This window comes from Petaurus breviceps, unplaced genomic scaffold, assembly GCF_028583685.1.
Source record: "Petaurus breviceps papuanus isolate PSGF00001 unplaced genomic scaffold, PetGlider_PUasm1.0 456, whole genome shotgun sequence".
NCBI lineage: Eukaryota > Metazoa > Chordata > Mammalia > Diprotodontia > Petauridae > Petaurus > Petaurus breviceps.
Window position 1 is genome coordinate 411,106 of NW_027186343.1, and position 22,181 is coordinate 433,286.

Consider the following 22,181-nt stretch of genomic DNA (forward strand, 5'->3'; position numbering starts at 1 on the left):
CTTTCTTTCTTTCTTTCTTTCTTTCTTTCTTTCTTTCTTTCTTTCTTTCTTTCTTTCTTTCTTTCTTTCTTTCTTTCTTTCTTCTTATCTCTCTGGCTGTGCTGCTTCAGTTAGTGATATAATTATTTTTCTTGACTTAGTTCTAAGTATTGTCTTCTTCATCCAGACAGGAGCTGGTCTACTGGGAAATTTCTTCCTCCTTTGCCATTGTACCCTTGCTTTCCTAACTGGAAGAAGACTGAGGCCCATACACATCATTTTTTCCACTTGGCCTTGGCCAACTCTTTAGTGATTATTTCCAAGGGAGTCCCTCAGACAATGATTAGTTTGGGGCCGAACATTTTCTTGGGTCATGTTGGGTGTAGACTTATTGTTTTTCTCCACTGAGTCATCACCACCTGCCTTCTGAGTGGTTTTCAGATTATCACCATCAGTCCTATTACCTGTTCTATATGGTTAAAACTCAAAACCAATATGTCAAAGTGCATTTTCCCCTTGTGTCTTCTCTGCTGGATCCTACACATACCGACAAATGCATTTATGTTTAGGAATATGCAGAACTTTATGGAAAGCAGTAACAACACAAGGATGTGGAAGATGGGATTCTGTTCAGACTCTACCTTCATTCAATGTCTCATTATTTATAATCTTGCACTCTATAACTGATTTCCTGTGTGTAGGATTAATGGTCATGACCAGTGGCTACCTGGTGCTTCTCCTGCAAAGATGCCATCGACAAGTCCAGCATATTCACAGCTCCAGTCAATTGTCAACAAGGTCCCCTGAGATTAGAGCCACCTACACCATCTTGGTTTTGATGAGTACCTATGTCTCCTTCTACTCAATCAATTTTATTTTTTCATTTTATAGTGCTCAGTTTGATAAATATCATCAGTGGTTGCTTCCCATATCACCTCTCTTGAATGCATGTTTCCCAATGATTAGTCCATTTGTGCTTATAAGCTGTGATTCCCAAATTCTCCATTTCTTCTTCTCACTCTGGATCTGGAACACTGTCTAGGGTGGAGGTCCTAGGGTGTGTAACAAGTTTGCCAGAGCCAGTGGAGGCTTCTGAGAGGGCAGCCAACTATTAGCTGCAGCAGCTGAGAAAACTCCAGCAATTGGGACAAAGCTCCCCTCTCTAGTAGCAGAGTTCTACTGTGGCAAAAAGCTCAAAAGTCAAGTAATTGAGTGGCAACATGAATAAATGAAGGAAGCAAAGCAAGCATAGCAATCTGACTTTACACTCCTGTTTTGGGGACAAAAAGGATCAAAGCATGAAAAAGGAGGAAGACAGTGAAGTCACAACTCCTGCATCAAAAGCTTGCAAGGAAAATATGAGCTGGTTACAGGCCACAGAGAAACTTAAGAAGAATTTTGAAAATCAAATAAGAGAAGTGGAGGAAAAATTGAGAAGAGAAATGAGAATGATGCAAGAAAATTATGAAATGAGAGTCAACAACCTGACTGAAGAAAACAACACCTTAAAAAATAGACTAACTCAAATGGCAAAAGAGGCTCAAAAAAGCCAATGAGGAGAAGAATGCCTGAAAAAGCTGAATTTGCCATATGGAAAAAGAATCTCAAAAGCTCACTGAAGAGAATCGTTCCTTCAGAATTAGATTGGAGCAAATGGAAGCTAGTGACTTTATGAGAAATCAAGATACTATTAAACAGATACAAACAAATGAAAAAGTAAAAGACAATGTGAAATATCTCATTGGGAAAACCACTGACCTGGAAAATAGATCCAGGAGAGATAATTTAAAAATTATTGGACTACCTGAAAGCCATGATCAAAGAAAGAACCTAGAAATCATCCTCCAAGAAATTCTCAAGGAAAACTGCCCGATGTTTTAGAACCACAGGGCAAAATAGAGGTTAAAAGAATCCACAAATCACCTCTTGAAAAAGGTCCCAAAAGGAAAACTCCTAGGAATATTATAGCCAGTTTCCAAAATTCCCAGATCAAGGAGAGAATATTACAAGCAGCCAGGAAGAAACAATTTGAATATTGTGGAAACACAATCAGGATAACCCAGGATCTGGCAGCTTCTACACTGAGGGATTGAAAGACTTGGAATATGATATTCCAGAGGGCAATGGAGCTGGGATTAAAACCAAGAATCACCTACCCATCAAATCTGAGTATCATGTTTCAGGGGAAAATATGGTCATTCAGTGGAATAGAGGATTTTCAAGTATTCTTCATGAAAAAAAAACAGAGTTGAATAGAAAATTTGACATTCAGATACAAGAAGTAAGAGAAGCTAAACAGGGAAAAGAAATCATAAGGAACTTATCAAAGTTGAACTATTAACAATCCTACATGGAAAAACAATAATTGTAACTGATGAAACTTTTCTCAGTATGAAAATAGTTGAAGGGAAGAAGTCATAGTGATTGAAGTGGCAGGAAATGGAGTGAACTGAATGGGAGAGGAGATTCCCTTCACTGAAAAAGGAAAGACTTGAAAATCCCAGCCATCCCATGAAAAACCCTAAAGGTGCCATTACTAAGTCTTCTTCATCTCCATCCCTCAGTGATCTGTTAAATTCTCACATCCCTCTCTCCCTCAGAACCTGCAAAAGCAGAAGTTTTTCTCTCAGGCTGATCCCAGCTGTATTTCTAAAGATATTTTTTGACCAAGCTCATTAATAAGAATAATTGTTAATGGGCACATTACGATTAATTCATAAAAATAGCTGCTGATGATGCTGATGATTTACACCTGGGACAAAGCTCAAACCTTCAGTGACACTCCTGAGATCCCATGAAGACAATATTCCTTGTCTTTCAACTGACAAGATAATTCCATCTCTAGGGTCAGACAAAATCATGAGTCTATAACTGACTGCTATCTGTCCCCAACTATATCCACACTCTGAGTGGCAGAGCCCAGCTTTATGCCTCTCCAGCTGAGCCCAGCCTGGTGATAGCCTACCTCTCTCTGATTCTTCAAGCCAGGCACTTTGAAGCAAAGCATCACTTCTCTTCCTGGAGGTAAAAAGGGATGCAGGGTAGGATGCAAATCCTCTATTTGCTGGCATTAGGAAGGAATTCTGAAATAGACTCCAGAACTGTCCCTGAAAATCTCAGTGAGACACTGTGTTTGTGGAGGTCTTCCCTCCTTCTCCAAGTTCCCATTGAGTCACATGTGGGCTACTAAAGTGTTCCCTTACTTAGTCATCTTGATTTTTATGCCTTTTGTAGTCCATTTTACACATACTTCCCGGTTTATTTTTAATCCCAACCCCAGTTTCATTATATCTATACTCCTTTATTTTTTCAGGAAGTAATCTTTCCTTCATTCTATTTCTAATTCTTGTTGATTGATAGATATAGACTGGAAAGTGACCTGAGAAGTCATGTGATTGAAACTTCAGAAAGAGAAAACAAAAAGACAGGTGGCCCCCATCACTTCAACAAATGAAATGCACAATCCTGCTTTCTTTGCCATTCTTAAATACACTTTGTCTGTAAAACTTAACTTTCTCAAAGTTCACCTTCCCTTTTCTTTCCTTGAACAAAGATTGTACTACTGCTTTGTGATATTTCTTTTGCTTTCTGAATGCCAAATGACTGGCTTAGACCTCTTCCCCTAACTTGGTTTCCCCTCCTTTGAAAAGTATTAATATTGTATCCACTATGGAAATATTTTTCATAGCTACACATGTACAACCTATATTGAGTTGCTTATCTTCCCAATAAGGGTAGGTGACAAGGGAGGAAAGGAATGAATCTGGAATTCAAAGGTTTAAAAATAAAATGTTTAAATATATATATATTATTATTATTATTAATATTATTTTACATGTAACTGGGAAATAAGATATACAGGCACTGGGGCATAGAGATCCACCGTGCCCTACTGGAAAGTTGGAGGGTATATGGGAGAAGATATGGGAGAGAGCAGATTGGAGGAGGGGATATCCCGTGGGACTGCTATTTTGGGGTGGTAGGTAGGGGAAAAATGGGGAGAAAATTTGTAACTCAAAATCTTGGGGAAATGAATGATGTAAACTAGAAGTTAATAAAGCATGTAAAAAAAAGTATTAACATTGGCCTGCAGTCTCTGTATAATATTGTTCATTGTCTGTGTTTTCTTTCCTGAAAGAAATGGATATTGAGGCACAATTTTTACTTAAAGAAAGATGAATGTTTGGGTTGGAAAGTCACTTTCCAGTGAGTAGCATCATAGGGAGTTTCAAATACATTTGTTATTTTCTTTTCAGCTTATCTCTGCAATTATTCACTTGCTGTTTGGAGATTGAGCTAGTGGGTGAGACTCCTCCTTGTTTCTGGTGGAACTATAGTTAAAACTCCCCCAACAATTCAGAAATAAGATGGCTACAACTCTTCTGAGGCCACAGAGAGATGGAAATAAAACAAGCACACTGGAGGTGAACTCCCTAGGTAAGGTTTCACACTTCCCTGTTTCAGTTAAAGTCTTTTTGTCCTCTGGAATAGTAGGTATTATTTTCCTTTAAAATTTCTTGGTGTGAGAAATACTTGTGGGGATCACAGGAATTCCCAGGTAGGGTCAGGGAGTTAGCCTGGGATAAGCTTCCACTGCCCACTGCTTTTCTGGGGGCCCTTGGGAAGATCCACATGATGTACCCCTTAAAACAGCAAACCCCTTCTCACTAAAAAGAACTCATAAACAGAATGTGCAGAGGAAGGTGTTTATTATACTTCTGGCAAGAAAGTGGGTGAGGTACTCACTAAGGACACACACACTGAGGCAGAAGCAGGAGTGAGGTTATATAGTTCTGTCCTTCCTGGTAGACTTAGGGTTAGTCAAATTCCTCAGATTCCTCACTTTACTTCCCTACATTCCCTTTGTATATGCAGCTTATATGCAGATTACATAGGTGTGGTAGAGAGGTTACTTGAGACCTAACTGGGGGGGAGGGGTGACCTCTTCTAAGATCTGAGCTATTTGCCATACCCCCACCTTTCTAGTTCCCTCTGGCCATTGTCATAGTTCTAGGAAGGCCAGGGTTTTAGTAAAATAAGATAAGCAAGCTTCCCCACATTGATAATCTTCCAATAATTTTTTGGGGAGCAAAACAAGATACCATTATATCCCCTCTTACAATGGCTTGCATGATGCTACTTCAAAATTTTTTTTAAGCCAAAACTCTTTCCAAAGTAATTAACACAAATTGTAGTAATCTGCCTGAGTGGGTGAGTATGAATAGTGATTATTTACTAGAAGAATATATTCAGGGTTACTGGGAGAAAGCCTGAGGGTAGTTTTTCTCTTTGAAGTTATGCTTTTGAACCTATAAAATGACCCAGTTGTGGTGGCTCCTGTTTATATCAAAGATTTATATCAAAGAGGTTGAGGTGCCCTTTTAAGAGAGAGAGTCTGGTTTAGTCCAAGGATAAATTAGGTTGTGAGTAAGTAACAGAGTAAGCCTAACCCTGGGAGTACATTGAAATATATGGTGAACCATTCTATGGTCAGCCTGGATGGGGCAATAAGGATTGTCTATAAACATATATATCCATTATATTGGGTTTAGGAAAGGCTTGGATGATTTCATTTAGCACTAGAAAGGTTTAGGGTCACTTGAATTGTGTCATTTGATCTAGTTAGAGGTTTTTTTAAAGGAAGATAGCCAACCAAAGAGGTGGATAGTTCATTTAGAGACATCTCTTTTTTCAGTTTTATATGTTGGTGGGTTTGTTTGTTTTTTTGTTTGTTTTGGAGAGGGGAGGGTAAGCAATTGGGATCAAGTGACTTGCCCAAGGTTACACAGCTTTTGAGTGTCAATCCTTTCCAAGCGAAATATCACTTTCATCAAAAGCAGTGCCCCCAAGGCAAAATGACTACCAGAAGAATTAATGTCAACAAATTAGAGCTCTTCTCTGATCAAGTTGCTAACTTAGAAGGAAAGTTGAGCCAAGATATAGTTGGCAATAGTGGAGCAGAAAAGGAGTGGGCAGCTTTCAGAGATTTGGTGTATAGCACTGTATTTGCCCATCTGGGTCAGAACACTCACAAACACCAAGACTAGTTTGATGAAAATGATGTGGAAATTCAGAAGTGGCTAAATGAAAAACAAGAACTCCACAGGTTTTACCAGCAGGATAGCCCATTCCTCTCTAAGAAGGCAGCGTTTAATTCCACCAAAAGTAAAGTACAAACAAAGCTTAGAGAGATGCAGGATTCCTGGCTCAGTACTAAGGCAGATAAAATTCAGTTTTGTGCTAATAGTAGCAATACAAAGTGCTTTTATGATGCCCAGAATGTCATTTATGGACTAAAGACCTATGGTGCATCTCACACTCTCAGTGCTGATGGAGTCACATTGATTAGAGATAAGGGCATGATCCTAGAGAGATGGGCTGAACACTTCCATAGTGTTCTCAAAAGACCATCATCAGTCAATGCTGAGGCCATTGACCTTTTACCTCAGGCTGAAGTCAATCCCTCCCTAGCTGAAACTCCAAGTGAAAAAAGAGGTTTTGAATGCCATTAGGTTCCTTTCATGTGGCAAAGCACCTGGTACTGACTCTATTCCAGCTGAGATTTAAAAGGCAGGAGGTCCATTGTTCATACAAAAGCTAACTAAAATTTTTCAGGTTACATGGCAAGAGGAGGTTCTCCCCCAGGAGTTAAGGGATGCCTCCATTGTCCATGTCTATAAAGGAAAAGGAAATAGATTGCCCTGTGAAAATCACAGGGTGGTCTCTCTCAGTCATTGCTGGCAAGATTCTTGCCAGAGTCCTTCTTAACAGGCTGATCCTTCACCTAGAAGATGGCCATCTATCTGAGAGACAGTGTGGCTATTATTTCTTTGTTCTCATTTGGTTTTTTATTTTGTTTATTTATTTTCTTTTCCTGTTTTGTTTTGTTTGTTTCTAAATTCCCAGTGTATCACTGGACCTGGGAATTTTGGACCATAATAAAACATATTCTGCCATCAGTCTCTAGGGAGAGTGAAAGAGATTATTTTCTTTTTTTCTCTATTTATTAAATTATTTATTTTTAGTTTTTAACATTCACTTCCATAAGTTTTCAATTTTCTCCCCCCCCCAAGACAGCTTACACTCTGATATGGGCTCTACACATACAGTCCTATTAAACACATTTTCACATTAGTTATGTGGCATAGAAGAATTATAACAAATGGGAGGGGTGGCCAGGTAGCACAGCGAGTAAGAGCACTGGCCCTAGTGTTAGGATGACCTGGGGATCGAATCCAGGCTCAGATACTTAGCACCACATCCAGAAATAACTGGCCGTGTAACCTTGAGCAAGTTTAAACCCAACTGCTTAAAAAAAAATGGGAAAAATCATGAGAAAGGGGGAAAAAACACAAAAGAAAATAGTCTGCTTTGTTCTGCATTCTGACTCCATAGTTCTTTCTCTGTATGTGGCTGTCACTTTCCACCATGTGTCCTTTGGAATTGTTTTAGGTCCTTGCACTGCTGAGAAGGGCTAAGTCTATGAAAATCAGTCTTTGAACACTGTGGCTGTTACTGGGTTCAGTGATCTCCTGGTTCTGCTCCCCTCCCTCAATATCAGTTCATATAAGTCTTTCCAGGTTTCTCTGAAGTCAACCTGTTCATCATTAGTTATATCACAATAGTATCCCATTACATTCATATTTCACAATGTGTTTAGCCATGCCTCAATTGATGGGCATCCCCTCAATTTCCAGTTCTTGGCCACCACAAAAAGGGCTGCTATAAATATTTTTGTATATGTGGGTCCTTTTCCCATTTTGGGGATACAGTCCTAAAGATGGAATTGCTGGGTTAAAGGTTATACACATTTTTATAGCCCTTTGGGCATAGTTCCAAATTGTTCTCCAGAATGGTTGAATCAGCTCACAGCTCCACCAACAATGAATTAGTGTTCCAACATTCCCACATCCTCTCCAACATTTATCATTTTCCTGTTTTGCCATGTTAGCCAATCTGACAGGCATGATGTGGTACCTCAGAGTTGTTTTGATTTGCATCTCTCTAATCAATAGCAATTAAGAGCAATTTTCCTTATGACTATAGATAGCATTAATTTCTTCCTCTGAAAACTGACTGTTCATATCATTTGACCATTTATCAATTGAGGAATGACTTTTATTCTTGCAAATTTGACTCAGTTCTCTATGTATTTTATAAATGAGGCCTTTACAAGAGACACTGGTTGTAAAAATTCCTTCCCAGTTTTCTGCTTCCCTCCTAATCTTGGTTGCATTGGTTTCATTTGTGCAAAAAAAAAAAATTCAGTTGAATGCAATCAAAATTATATACTTTGCATTTTGTAATGTTTTCTATCTCTTATTTGTTAATAAATTCCTCCATTCTCCATAAATCTGACAGATAAACTGTTCCTTGCTCTCCTAATTTGTTTATAATGTAAGCCTTTATACCTAGATCATGTACCCATTTGAACTTTATTCTGGCATACAGTGTCGGATGTTGATTTGTGCCCAGTTTCTGCCATACTATTTTCCAGTTTTTTCAGCAGTTTTGGTCAAACAATGAGTTTTTATCCCAGAAGCTGGGGTCTTTGGGTTTATAAAGCAGTAGATTGTTATAATCATTGACTACTGTGCTTTATGTTCCTAACCTATTCCACTGATCTCCTCCTTCTTAGCCAGTACCAAGTGGTTTTGATAATTGCTACTATAAAATACAATTTAAGATCTGGTATGGCTAGGCCACCTTCCTTACCATTTCTTTTCATTAATTCCCTTGGTGTTCTGCACCTCTTGTTCTTCCAGATGAATTTTGATATTTTTTCTAGTTCTAGAACATAATTTTTCATAGTTTGATTGGTATGGCACTGAACAAATAAATCAACTTAGGTAGAATTGTCATTTTTATTATATTAGCTAAGCCTACCCATGAGCAGCTGATGTTTTTCCAGTTATTTGGATCTGACTTTATTTGTGTGAAAAGTGTTTTGCAATTGTGTTCATATAGTCCCTGGATTTCTTTTGGGAGGCTGACTCCTAAATATTTTATGTCTACAGTAGCTTTAAATGGAATTTGTCTTTCTGTCTCTTGCTATTGGGATTTGCAAGTAATATATAGAAATGCAGATGATGAGAGTGAAAGAGATTAAGGCTCCATTTCTTTTATTTCTTTTCAGCATAGAGTATAATCTGTATGCAAAAATACACCCAAATTTCTTCCTCCCTGTCATTTCCTTACTCCCTCTTTCTTCATTCATCCATCTTCTAATTCAATACATCACATATGTAAATATTTACAAAATATGAGTTTATTTACATTCATATTTAACTTGGTAAGATGAAATAGGTTGCTTTCTATCTCTATAATGATATTTTATAGGTATATTATATACAATATATTATATGTTCTATTATGATATTTGATAGGTATACATGTTTCTTGCTCTGAAATTGAGAGATATATCATTTTAATTATTTAATAAAATATGAAAGTCATTCACCAAATAGAGTATATAAGCATGTATATAAGTATATAAACATGAAGGACAGACCAAAACCTTTTATGCTTTAAGTTCTATGCTATCCATTGATCACTATCACAACAGTGATAGGACTAACCAACGATACTATCCCCATCCTTAGAGAACACTCACATCTCTCCTTGCTGGTGGGTAATGGAGAAAATGCACTGAAATCCCTTACCTGTCCCTATTCCAATAAGTGGAGCTTTGGGAAGTTTATTTCTAGACACTGTATAGCTGAGGGTATTCTGCTAATAGCAAAACTCATTCATATTGGTGAAGGAATCAGAAAGACTAGTGACTCAAGAATCGTCGAATTAAAACAGGGTTTACATATAATAGGGACACCCTTTCCTAGAAGTGAGTGAAGTGTGTCTATTCAGAGTTACTGAGTGGGCATATAGAGCAATCCCCTATCCCTGCTGACTCAACATATGTTCAGTGAGAAAATACTACTTCTAGTTCTCTTGCATTTACTCTGTTGAACTTGGTTGTACTTAGGTTCAAGAAGACAGTGGTCAGGTGATTGGAAGTTCCACCAGAGACTTCAGAATTTCCACTTACAACCAGGATCATTAGTAGAGTCATTGGGGACAGTTTACCTCTAGAAAGTTAGAAGCATTATATGCATTGTGTTTGTTACTGTTTCTTGTTATAGCTGCTTAGGAAAATTTTTTTTTAAAGCAATCAGGGTTGAGTAACTTGCTCAAGGTTACACGGCCAGTTGTTTCTGGGTGTGGTGCTAAGTATCAGAGCCTGGATTTGATCCCAGGTCATCCCGATGCTCTTACTCACTGAGCCACCTGGCCACCCCTAGTTCTTTTTTTTTTTTTCTAAAAGATCAATGAGTTATCCTGATTACTTTATTATAGAGACCATAGCAGATGGAGGCTCATGAGTATCCTAGACAACTCCAGACCTCCAAGTTATCCTTAGATAACTGAGGAGAGGGATCCAATCTGCCAGGGCAAATGGGAGATGGAAGAGTGATTTTTCTATTGATAGAGAGAAAAAGATAAAACCACAACAGTACCTACTTTCAAGAATCTCACACTGTGAGTAGTTAAAAAAAAATTATTAGAAAACAATGGATGAAATCCTTTATGCTTATACTGTTTTTATCACAGATATTATGATTATAATATTTGGTTCCAGAAAGGTAGTTTTGGCATAATTTATTCCAACCTATTTCTTAAATGATAAATGAGAAGGGGAAAAAGCATTCATGTAGCAGCTATTGTGTGGGATTTATATGAGGAAATTCAGCATAATAGCATTGCTTCAATGTCATAGCAGTAGTAGTAGGTTGGACAACAGGGACATGAACCCAATTTGTTTTTTGTCCCAATATAACACTCTTTCTACATGTGCCCCTGAAAAACAAGAGGAGGGGCCAAGATGGCAGAGTAAAAGCAGGGACTTGTTTGAGTCCTCCTCTAAATGCCTATAAAAATGATTCTAAACAAATTTTAGAGCAGCAGAACCCACAAAATGATAAAGTGAAACAAATTTCCAGCTGAAGACAACCTGGAACGTCAACAGGAAATGTCTGCTACACAAGGCTGGGAGAGGAGTGCAGACCAATACTGATCGCACTGGCACAGACTGCCCCCCACCCAACCAGCAAACCTGGAGCAGACCTCAGGGGACTGAATCATTGGCAACTATGGTGGTTTCCTGACTTCTCAATTCACAGACACAAAAGACAATTTAGGTCAGTAGGAAAGGTGGGTCAGCCCCAGGGCAACAGCAGCAGCACTGGCTGCTTCCCAAGTTCTCAGTTCACAGATGGCAGGGGGATCAAGCAACTGATCAGAAGGGTATTGTAGAGATCTCTTTGCTGATACTGAGGCAGGATTCTTTTGCTTTGCTGGTGCCTCAATCGGGATCACAGTCCTGGGTGGCAGTCCTGGATTGAGGAGGAGTGCTGGCATGGTGGAGCTTGTGGCAGAGATAGAGAGGGAATCCTCCTGATGGCTCCAAGGCAAAAAAGAGTACTTGTGGGCACTCACAGACCAGAGGATAAGCCAGGAGAGGAGTAAATATCTCTCTTTTGATTGTACAACCTTGGAAGAACTGAAAAGTTATAGGTCCATAGGAGTAGCTCTGAAAACAGCTGCACAAGACCCCTGAAGCTTGAGACAGTACACCCTCCACAATGGAAGTAACCTTCCTTAAAAATGAGATTTAAAAGTCAAGTAATTGACTGTGAAAATGAGCAAACAGTGGGAAAAGATCAGACTATAAAATCTTACTTTGGTGAAAGATCAAAACATAAACCAGAAGAAGAAAAGAAAGTCAAAGTTCCTACATTCAAAGCTGCCATGAAAAATATGAATCAGTTATAGGCCATGAAGGAGCTCAATAAGGACTGATATCTAAAAACTAAAATTAAGAGGTGAGAGGGGAATATATTGGGAGAAGGAGAAAGGGAAATACAGAATATGGTAAATTATCTCACATAAAAGAGGCAAAAGAAAGCTGTTACAATGGAGGAGATCAGGAAGGTGAAAGGGAATGAGTCAAACTTATTCTCCTTGGATTTGGCTTAAGGTGGAAATAACATACACACTCAATTAGAAAGTAGGGGGAAGGGGATAAGAGGGGGTGATAGAAGGGAGGGTAGATTGGGGGAGAGCAAACACTTTTGAAAAGAGACAGGGTCAAAAAAGAAAATAGAATAAATGTGGGGTGGAATAGGATGGAGGGAAATATAGGTAGTCTTTCACAATATGATTGCTATGAAAATGTTTTGCATAACTACACATGTATAGCCTATATTGAATTTCTTGTCCTCCCAGTGGGAGTGGGTAAGGAGGGGGGAAGGGAGAGAATCTGGAACTCAAAACTGTAAAAATAAATGTTTAAAATTGGTTTTTATGTGAAATGGGAAATAAGATATACAGGCAATGGGGTATAAAAATCCATCTTGCCCTATAAGAAAGTAAGGGGGGGGGCATGAGGTGATATAAGAGAGGGCAGATTGGGGGAAGGAATATTCTGTATGCTTGCCATCTTGGAGTGGGAGTAGGGGAAAGACGGGGAGAAAAGTTGTAACTCAAAATCTTGTGGAAATGAATGTTGAAAACTAAAAATAAATTCAAACAGGGAAAAAAATGAGTCAACAGCTCAATCCAAAACAAAATGAAGAAAATAACACCTTTTGTAAACTAAAAGTAAGCAAACAAATTAATAAAGACAAAAAAAAGAATATCTGAAAAAAGAAATCCTAAAGAAAATAACACCTTAAAAAATGGACTAACCCAAGTGGCAGAAGAGGTCCAAAAAGCCAATGAGAAAAAGAATGCCTTAAAAAGCAAAACTTACCAAATGGAAAAGTAAGTCTACAAGCTCACTGAAGAAAATAATTCCTTAAAAATTAGAATGAAACAAATGGAAGCTAATGACTTTATGAGAAATCAAGAAAGCATAAAACAAAACCAAAAGAATGAAAAAATAGAAGACAATGTGAAATATTTCATTGGAAAAGCTATTGACCTGGAAGAAAGATCCAGGAGAGATAATTTAAAAATTATTGGATTACCTGAAAGACATGATTCAAAAAAAGAGGTAACATAGACACCTTCTTTTCAGAAATTATCAAAGAAAACTGCCCTGATATTCTAGAACCAGAGGATAAAATAGAAATCGAGAGAATCTACCAATCACCTCTTGAAAGAGACCCCAATATGGAAACTCTTAAACTCCTAGGATTATTGTACACAAATTCTAGAATTATCAGGTAAAGGAGAAAATATTGCAAGCAGCCAGAAAGATACAACTCAAGTATTATGGAAACACAATCATGATAACATGAAATTTAGCATGTTCTGCATTAAGGGATCAGAGGACTTGGAATATGATATTCCAGAGGTCAAAGGAGCTAGGATTAAAACCAAGAATCATCTACCCAACAAAATTGAGTATAATACTTCAGGGGAGGAATGGACATTCAGTGAAATAGAGGACTTTCAAGTATTCTTGATGAAAGGACCAGAACTGAATAGAAAATTTGACTTTTAAATACAAGACTCAAGAGAAACATGAAAAGGTAAATAGGACAGAGAAATCATAAAGGACTTATTAAAGTTGAACTGTCTACATTCCTACATGGAAAAATGATATTTGTAACTCATGGGACCTTTCTCAGTATTAGGGTAGTTGGAAGGAATACACACACACACACACACACACACACACACATACAAAACCTATGTATATGTGTGCATACACACACACACACACACATATATATATATATACACATATATCTTATACACACATGCACAGGGCACAGGGTAAATTGAAGATGAAAGGATCATATATAAAAAATAAAATTAAGGGGTGAGAGAGGAATGTACAGGTAGGTGGAGAAAGGGAGAGGTAGGATGGGGTAAATTCACATTTAAAAAAAGCAAGAAAAAGTTTTTACAATGGAGAGGAAGAGGGGGGAAGGTGAGAGGGAATGAGTGAACCTTAGTCACATTGGATTTGACTTAAGGAGGGAATAACATACACACTCAGTTGAGTGTCTTACCGTATAGTAAAGTAGGGGAGAAGGAGATAAGAGGGGGTGATAGAAGGAAGGATAGATTAGGGGAGAGGGTATTTAGAAGCAAACACTCGAAAATAGACAGGGTCAAAGGAGAAAATAGAATAAATGGGGGGGATAGGATGGAGGAAATATATTTATAGTCACAACATGACTATTTTGGAAGTGTTTTGCATGAATACACACATATAACATAAATTGAATTGTTTGCTTTCTCCATGAGGGTGGGTGGGGAGGAAGGGGAGAAAATTTGGAACTCAGAGTTTTAAAAACTAATGTTAAAAATTGTTTTTACGTGCAACTGGGAAATAAGATATGCAGGCAATGGATAGAAATATGTCCTAACCTACAGGAAAATAGAAGGGAAGGGAATAATAGAAGGGTAAGGGGTGATAAAAGGTGGGAAATGTTGGGGGAAGGGGTAAGCAGAATGCCCATTATCTTGGGGTGATGGGGAAGAGATGAGGAGAAAATCTGGAACTCAAAATCTCAAAGAAGTGAATGTTGAAAATTAAATATAAATTTATTAATAAAACAGAAAAATAAAACTTCCTACAGAGGTTCTCCACCTACCATTGTAATATAATGGAATTGATTTCTTCCTCTTTGTTCTCCTCCTTGACTTAAAATCATCAGTCAAAGCTTCCACAAAGAACCCTTGAAAATTCATTTTTGAATTACATTTTTTTCAACTAACAGGATTAATAGAAATAGCAACAACAAAAATACGCCACAATCAAGTATAACCGAAAGAATAACGATGAAAATCATCTTCACACGACAGCGGCGGCCGCAGCAGTACTAGTAGTCAGCATGGGTTTAGGCATGATCATGGTGCTTGCTTCTTTCTAGGATTTCTTTTATAGGATGAGCTCCTAGGGAGGAACTTGCTTTACCACCACAGACCAGTACCCTTCCCCAATCTCAGAGTCCAATAGAGGGGTCCTACATGGTAAGAGTGCGAGTGACTTGCCTAGGATCACAGAGCCACTATGTCAGAGGTCACATGAACCTATTTGTTCCATTTCCTGAAGTTGTTTTTATACAAATTGGCAGAGAACCCATGAGTAGGGTTGTTAAAGCCCATAATACCTCCCAAGTTTCATTTTCCCTATAATTCCTTGGTATTCTTGTTCATTTTTTAATAGGAATTCTGATGTGGCTTTATTTATTCTTCAAGTAGAATGATAATTTTTAACTGCTACTGCTTTTAATCTATAAATTAATCCAGGAACTTCATTAATGGAGTTGAGATTTATGACCAGCTGGCTTATGTCAACTACTTCTTGCCATAGTACTTTTGGTATTTTGAATCTCTAAAACTATGAAATTTATTAAATCACCTAATTTCAAGGTATGATTATTGGATAATTTTCATTTTAACCTTGCTCAAATCTTCCATTTCTCATTTCAAAATTTGAATATTTGAGTTTCCTTTTTATATAGAATTTTTTTTGCAATTATCTTTCATTTCATGTTACTGTTTTCTTAATTAGTTCATAATTTTATTTTAATTGTTTTATAATCTGCTTAGTTTCTATTGTTGACTCGGCTATTTTTCTCCCATTTTCTGGGGGTACAGCATTCTTTTTGTTTAATATTTAATAACAAACTCATCTTTCAATTTCTTATTAATATGTGTTTTCTATGTAATGAAGTTTATTGAATTTTACATGTTGACAATATTCTAGAGATTTTTCCATATGCTAATTGTACTGTTGAATTCTGATGTGATCTGATGTTTTTATCATTCGTCTTTTATTCTGGCATTTGTGTAACACATTTAAAATTTTTTAATATGAATATCATTTTGTTATACTAAGATCCATTATTTATTTGTTCAATATGATTTTAAGTACAGCATAGGATTCCTCTATTACTAAATACATAACTTCCTACTTTTGTCCCAGCACATGAATAATGTATAATTTTCTTCCATGTTTATTTAAATAAATACATTTTCTTTCCATTAAGTTTTCTTCACATAGATATTTACTCTGTTTTATTTAATCATCTATTTAGCTCTGTTATTTTTCATTATTCTTTTTACCGAATTTTAAATTTTTCAATAATGAATGTAAGTCTCTTTCCATACTTAATCTTTTGCATTAAGATTGAGCATTCACTTTCCCAGCCTCATTGACCTCTCTCAGTGACTGAAAAGAACTCTCCTGATGGCCTGGTGAAATTGTGGTGTTTCACAAATATTACTTTCCAATATTTGGGTATTTGCCACTTTCTCACTATCAAAGGAAAAATCAGGAAATACAAATCAGGCTGAGTAGCACAAGTCTTACTCAACTCATTAGTAAATCTCCTCCAGGAAAGTTCCGAACTGACTTTCCTTCCTTCTCTTTTTCTATCATTGTTTCTTTTCTTCTTTCTCTGCCTCTGAGAACAGTTCCGTTTCAGTCAGCATAGGAATATTTTTCTTTTACATAGGTCTAGGCATTGTCTTCTTCATGCAGACTGCAACTGGTCTACTGGGAAATTTCTTCCTCCTCTGTCATTGCATTTCCACTTTCCTAACTGGCAGCAAGATGAGGCCTGTGGACTCCATTTTGTTCCATTTGGCCTTGGCCAATTCCATGGGGCTAATTTCCAAGGGAGTCCCTCAGACAATGTTTAGTTCGGGAATGAAAAATTTTATAGATCGTATTGGCTGTAAACTTATTGTTTTCCTCCACCGAGTGGCCCGTAGTCTTTCCATCAACAATACCTGCCTTCTGAGTGGTTTTCATATTATCACTATCAATCCCTTTGCCTGTTCCAGATGGTCAACACTCAAAACTTATGCCTCAGTGCACATTTTCCCATTCTGTCTTTTCTGCTGGATTATGCATATTCTGACACATATCTATATGTTTGTGAATATGCCAAACTTAACAGAAAGCAGTAATAACACAAGGATATGGAATTTAGGATTCTGTTCAGATTATGCTTCAACATCATTCAAAGACTCATTATTTATAATTGTGTACTCCATTCCTGATTTCCTGTGTGTGGTATTTATGGTCATGGCCAGTGGCTACCTGGTGCTTCTCCTGCAAAGATATCATCAGCAAGTCCAGCATATTCGCAGCTCCAGCCTCTTGTCAAGAAAGTCACCTGAGATTCGAGCCACCTACACCATCTTGGTGTTGGTGAGCACTTACGTCTCCTTCTACTCAGTCAATTCTATTTTTTCATTTTATCTCTTCAAGTTTGATAAGCATTATCAGTGGTTGATGCCCACCATAGTGTTCTTGGATGCATGTTACCCAGCCATCAGTCCATTTGTACTTATCAGTTCAGATTCCCAAATTCTCTGTTTCTTTTACTCACTCTGGCAACAGAGAAGATCCCAAGATTCTCTTTTCCCTAGACGTTCCATTGCCCAGAATTCTATTTCCATTTTTACAAAAAAATATCTTTGAGCAGTTGATGAAAGCAGGTCAGATAATGGTAGAATCAAAGAATCATAGGATTTAGAAAATAGAAAGGATATTAATTATAACAACCATCATATTGAGCATTTGATTAGAGCTTTAAAGTTTGAAAAAGACTTCATGTATACTTTACATCTAGCCTATCTGAATGTCCTTTTGTTCTGAACTTTCCTGTATGCCTTCCTTAAGACCATTTTGAATTCTCATTCCTAAAATGTTTAAGTTTTCTAATTCTACTTTAAAAATTGTTTTTGTTGTAGAATTGAATGGGATGTTGGAAACAACATTCTATGTTAACAGTATACGGACAGTTGAGAAATGTCTATCAATTGCTTCTACATATAGTAAGGGAAACATTTTAGGTTTTACCTGTGATTTACAAGGATAGATGGGCAATATCTGTAGAAAATAAAGAAGTTTTTGTCAAGCTAACTTCTCATTAGGACTCACCTAAGTGATGCATTATATTGCAAGTGTAATATAACAAAAGCAAGAATTGAGACAATTCTCAGAGAAAGATAACATATATTCAAAGGGGCATGCTGCTTGTCAGTAAATGACTCAATGGCTTGCCTGCAATTAAGCCAAAGACCCTGAGGAAAAAGACATTTCTGCTTTTATAGGTTTGTGGAGCACAGAAGAAAGAAAAAAATATGGTAGCAGACTTTATGTGGTTGAGAGCAATGTGACTGGTTATAGACTCAAGCAACCACATGATTGGATGAAAGTCTGGTAATAGAGTCTAGCAACAATCCCCTCCTTCCCTTCTGACAGTCCAGGTACATGAAAACCAGAAATCCTTGAAGGATAGCTTGGTAGTATTAAGATATTAGACCTGCCTCCCTCATGTTCATACTCATCTCCTAAGGTCAGCTAAGGTCCTTCAGGCAAGAATAGATGAGCAATTAATAGGAGAGATGGGTTTCTAAAGTTAACCCAGTATAAGCCAACTGAATTCTGGGCAAACTTTAAAGACAAACAACCATGACTTATGGTGTTATAGGACAAAAGCAGTTACAACATTAATTACTTCTAAATAGGATCCATTTGAAAATGACAACGAATTATATCAATCATTTTTATTTCTCCCTTTGAACAATGAGAGATTCACATCTCTCATGGATCACTTTTATATAAGCAAACTCTGTAACAGTAACATACATGTTATCAACCAAAGGATGAACTAACACTAGTATTTTTCCAGTGAATGTTCAAAAATAGGTTGAAAACAGTAACTAATGTTATGTTCTAAAAAATAAGAAAGCTGATTAACCACAACACAAGCTATAATGAAAATATCTAAAACCATGGAATAAATTTTGAAGGGAAATTTGCATGTTTTAAGGCAATTGAGGAAACTCAAGAAACAGAGATCATTGTGAAGTAAATGGCCACAATAATACAATAAAGATCAATATTAACTAACATGATGTCATCCTATATCCCAATAACCCACTCCTATTTAATCAGCATATTTCATCTGGGATTCCAGATGTCCCACTTAGTAGTCCATTTCTCTCTTAGCAATTCTCTTGCACATTTTGGAATTCATCTAGTCCTCAGGGTAGCTCTGAAAGGGGTTTCTCTTCAGTGGAATTGTTTTTCTGATTCCATATCTCTTGTGGATTATTAGAAGTACTTGCTACACCCTTTAACAAAATTGATCTAGTGCAATTTAGTACATCCTTTCAAATTTTATTTCTTCAATAACTACTGGAAATCAGCTCAAACTTTATGGTTCTGACATTATCAATAATAGAGCTATAAGAAAATCATTAGCTTAGTAACCTATAGTTTACTTGAACATTTAGAGAATTTATGTTCTAAAATACCCCTTGCTGTTTCTATCTTTTTTCCAAACTTAGTCATTGATATAAATATGTTAAAAACAAACAGCCTAAAGAAGAATATTTAAATAAAAAACTATGAGAATTTAAAGTGTATAATGAGTTCTTAATATTGACCAAAGTAGAGCTTAGTGCCTTGTTAAATTTCCTTTGACTGCATTATAAGTAACTTTCAGTAAAATAAGTTACAAAATCATTTTGTTGTTACATTCTAAGAAATTCAAATACCATCTGAAAAATCAAGAGCTAAACACTTTCAAAATCCAGATGGAAAATCTTGTGAAAAAAAATATATATGTACATATATATATATATGATAGCTTGCTTTTGTTGTTTTCTAAAAAAAATCCATACTTAAGTTTTTAATACAATTATTGAGGACTCTAAATTTTTTTCAGTTAATTCCATTTTTTCTTTTAGAATTCCAGTTTATTTCTCTATGGTAGCCTTCTTAGGAGGTGTAGAGGCTATTAAAGATCTAAGCCATATACAAAAAAAAAATTGCACTTTTTAATATGACAATGATCTCTAATACACACTAAATTTACCCTTTTTTTATTTTTGGAGGGGGGAAGGCAGGGCAATTGGGATTAAGTGACTTGCTCAAGGACACATAGCTAGGAAGGATTAAGTGTCTGAGACCAGATTTGGATTCAGATTCTCCTGACTCCAGGGCCGGTGCTCTATTCACTGTGTCACCTGGCTGCCCCAATTTACTTCAACTTTCTAAATAGCAAAAAATGTTCTGGGAAGGGATGAGCAGGTGGATTAAGTAATTAATTCCAAATTGAATACAAACAGTGTACACCAAATGTTATGTCTTATAGTAAGACATATCTGTACTTCAGGACATGCTCTACAAACAGATGATAATGCCACATCAGGTAAGAAACCTAAGTAAAATTCACTTTTCCTATGAAGTAAAAGAAGATATTCCATAACTTACTCTCCTCTAAGAAAACTGATTGCACTGAAGTTCTTTTCTTCAAGGACAAACTGAAAAAAGTTTCTCTTTTCAACTTAAAATTATTAATAGATTTATACTTTGGTCCAAATAACTTTTGCATCTTTGCTTAATTATTTTCATGCCATTTTGAAAAATTTAAAGGATCATAGAGATACATATCTATCAACTGGCAGATCACAAGTCCATGCAGTCATCTACATAGATGTTTAGGGTATGGAAATGATAATCTCAGATTGAAAATCATACAATCTTATATACCTGCGTCCTATAGCAATGCTAAGGTACCAAAATTTAGCAGTGACAAGAGGCAGTATATCACAACTCAACTTGTTTTAGTCAGAGGTACTTGGTATGAAAAAGAAGAGAAATTTTTTTTTTTAAGCAATTGGGGTTAAGTAACTTGCTCAAGGTTACACGGCCTGGTGTTTCTGGGTGGGTGCTAAGTGTCTGAGCCCGGGATTCAATCTCCAGGTCTTCTCAACACTGGAGCCAGTGCTCCCACCTGCTGTGCTACCTGGCCGCCCCTGGAAGAGAAATTATTATAACAGCATCAATACTGGTTAGCGATTCCTAAGCCCAAGGGCCAAAATAACTTAGCACACATATAACCAGAAAAAAACAGCACAGATCCATTTGACTTTAGGTATGAATAGAATAAGCAGCCAAGTGAATGAGAGTATGCTACATCCAGATTCAGAATCAGCCAGGTGAAAAGGTTTCTTCTATGGGAAATTAAGTCAAGATCTTATCTTAGCTTTCCCCAGGTCACCAATCTTTTCCCCTTGGACAGAGATCCACTGTCCTTATTCACATTAAACTGTTGACATTTTTCTTGAACTGGTGAAACATTGGATCAAGCCCACAACAAAACCTTGAAAAAAACAGAGAAAATGTTAGAGGGCAGTCCCCTGAGAGTTTTTTCTCATGTAGAAAGTTTCATTATTCATGAGTAGATTTGGAGGTAGTTATTATCAATTCTCTCATGTCATTGCAATTAATTAACTAGCAAATAAAGTTACCAGACTTTCTTAAATTTCACAAAAGGCATTATTTAACATTATTTTCTTCTATTACTTCATTTATCTAAGTATAGCTTAAAATTCATCCTGATGTAAATGGCAGTCAAAAGAACTTAACAAAAAATTATATTATGCAAATTGACACTGAATATATGCAAGTTTTCTAAACCCTTTTATTTGGGGGTAGGAGTGGAAGGCAAGGCAATTGAGGTTAAGTGACTTGAGCAAGATCACACAACCAGTAAGCATGTCAACTGTCTGAGGTCAAATTTGAACTCAGGTCCTCTGATTCCAGGACCACTGCTCTATTCAGTGCACCACCTAACTTCCCCTTTTAAAGAAAAATATATGTCTAAGAATGGAGTGTGTCATGACTAAATTCACTCAAGATGTAACTTCAATACCTACTATGACAAGTATAACTTGAGAGTTGCCATGAAAAGAAATCATAACATAAAATAAATCCATACTATTTATACACAGTCAAAATTTCCCCAAAATCATCTTTACTTTTTCAAGGAGTGTGTGAAATTGGATTGAAAGCTCCTGAAAAAATAAACTAACATATCCCATATCCTTTCACAATGCTCATGAGCATTCACAACTTTGCAGACAATGGAGAATTTAAAAATAAGGATATTTATACAAGATATTTATATTGCAACTTGCCTGAGGATGATGGCAAAGAAAATTTGAAAGAAAAAAGGCATATGGGAGAAGACATGAAGGCAAATTAGACAAGGCTTGCTGTCAGACTAGAAGAGAGGAGATAAAAAAAACTCAGAAATTGAGGATAACCCTAAACCTAACCCTAACCCAAATTCTTCCACTAACCCTAAACCTAAAACAAACCCAAACCCTAATCCTAACCCTAAATCGACCACTAATTTGATCACTAACCTTAATTC

The 22,181-nt window shown here is 36.7% G+C and overlaps 1 protein-coding gene and 1 pseudogene across 1 annotated transcript; both read left to right on the forward strand.

Annotated features, from left to right (window-relative positions):
• LOC138171707 (vomeronasal type-1 receptor 4-like) overlaps positions 1-1,021 on the forward strand; it is an 11,096-nt pseudogene extending 10,075 nt beyond the window's left edge.
• Positions 1,022-14,772: 13,751 nt separating this feature from the next.
• On the forward strand, positions 14,773-17,428 carry LOC138171708 (vomeronasal type-1 receptor 4-like). The gene is made up of 2 exons (XM_069101350.1): positions 14,773-14,816; positions 16,414-17,428. Exons 1-2 carry the CDS (start codon positions 14,773-14,775, stop codon positions 17,426-17,428), a joined length of 1,059 nt encoding a protein of 352 aa, XP_068957451.1.
• The last annotated feature ends 4,753 nt before the right edge of the window (positions 17,429-22,181 follow it).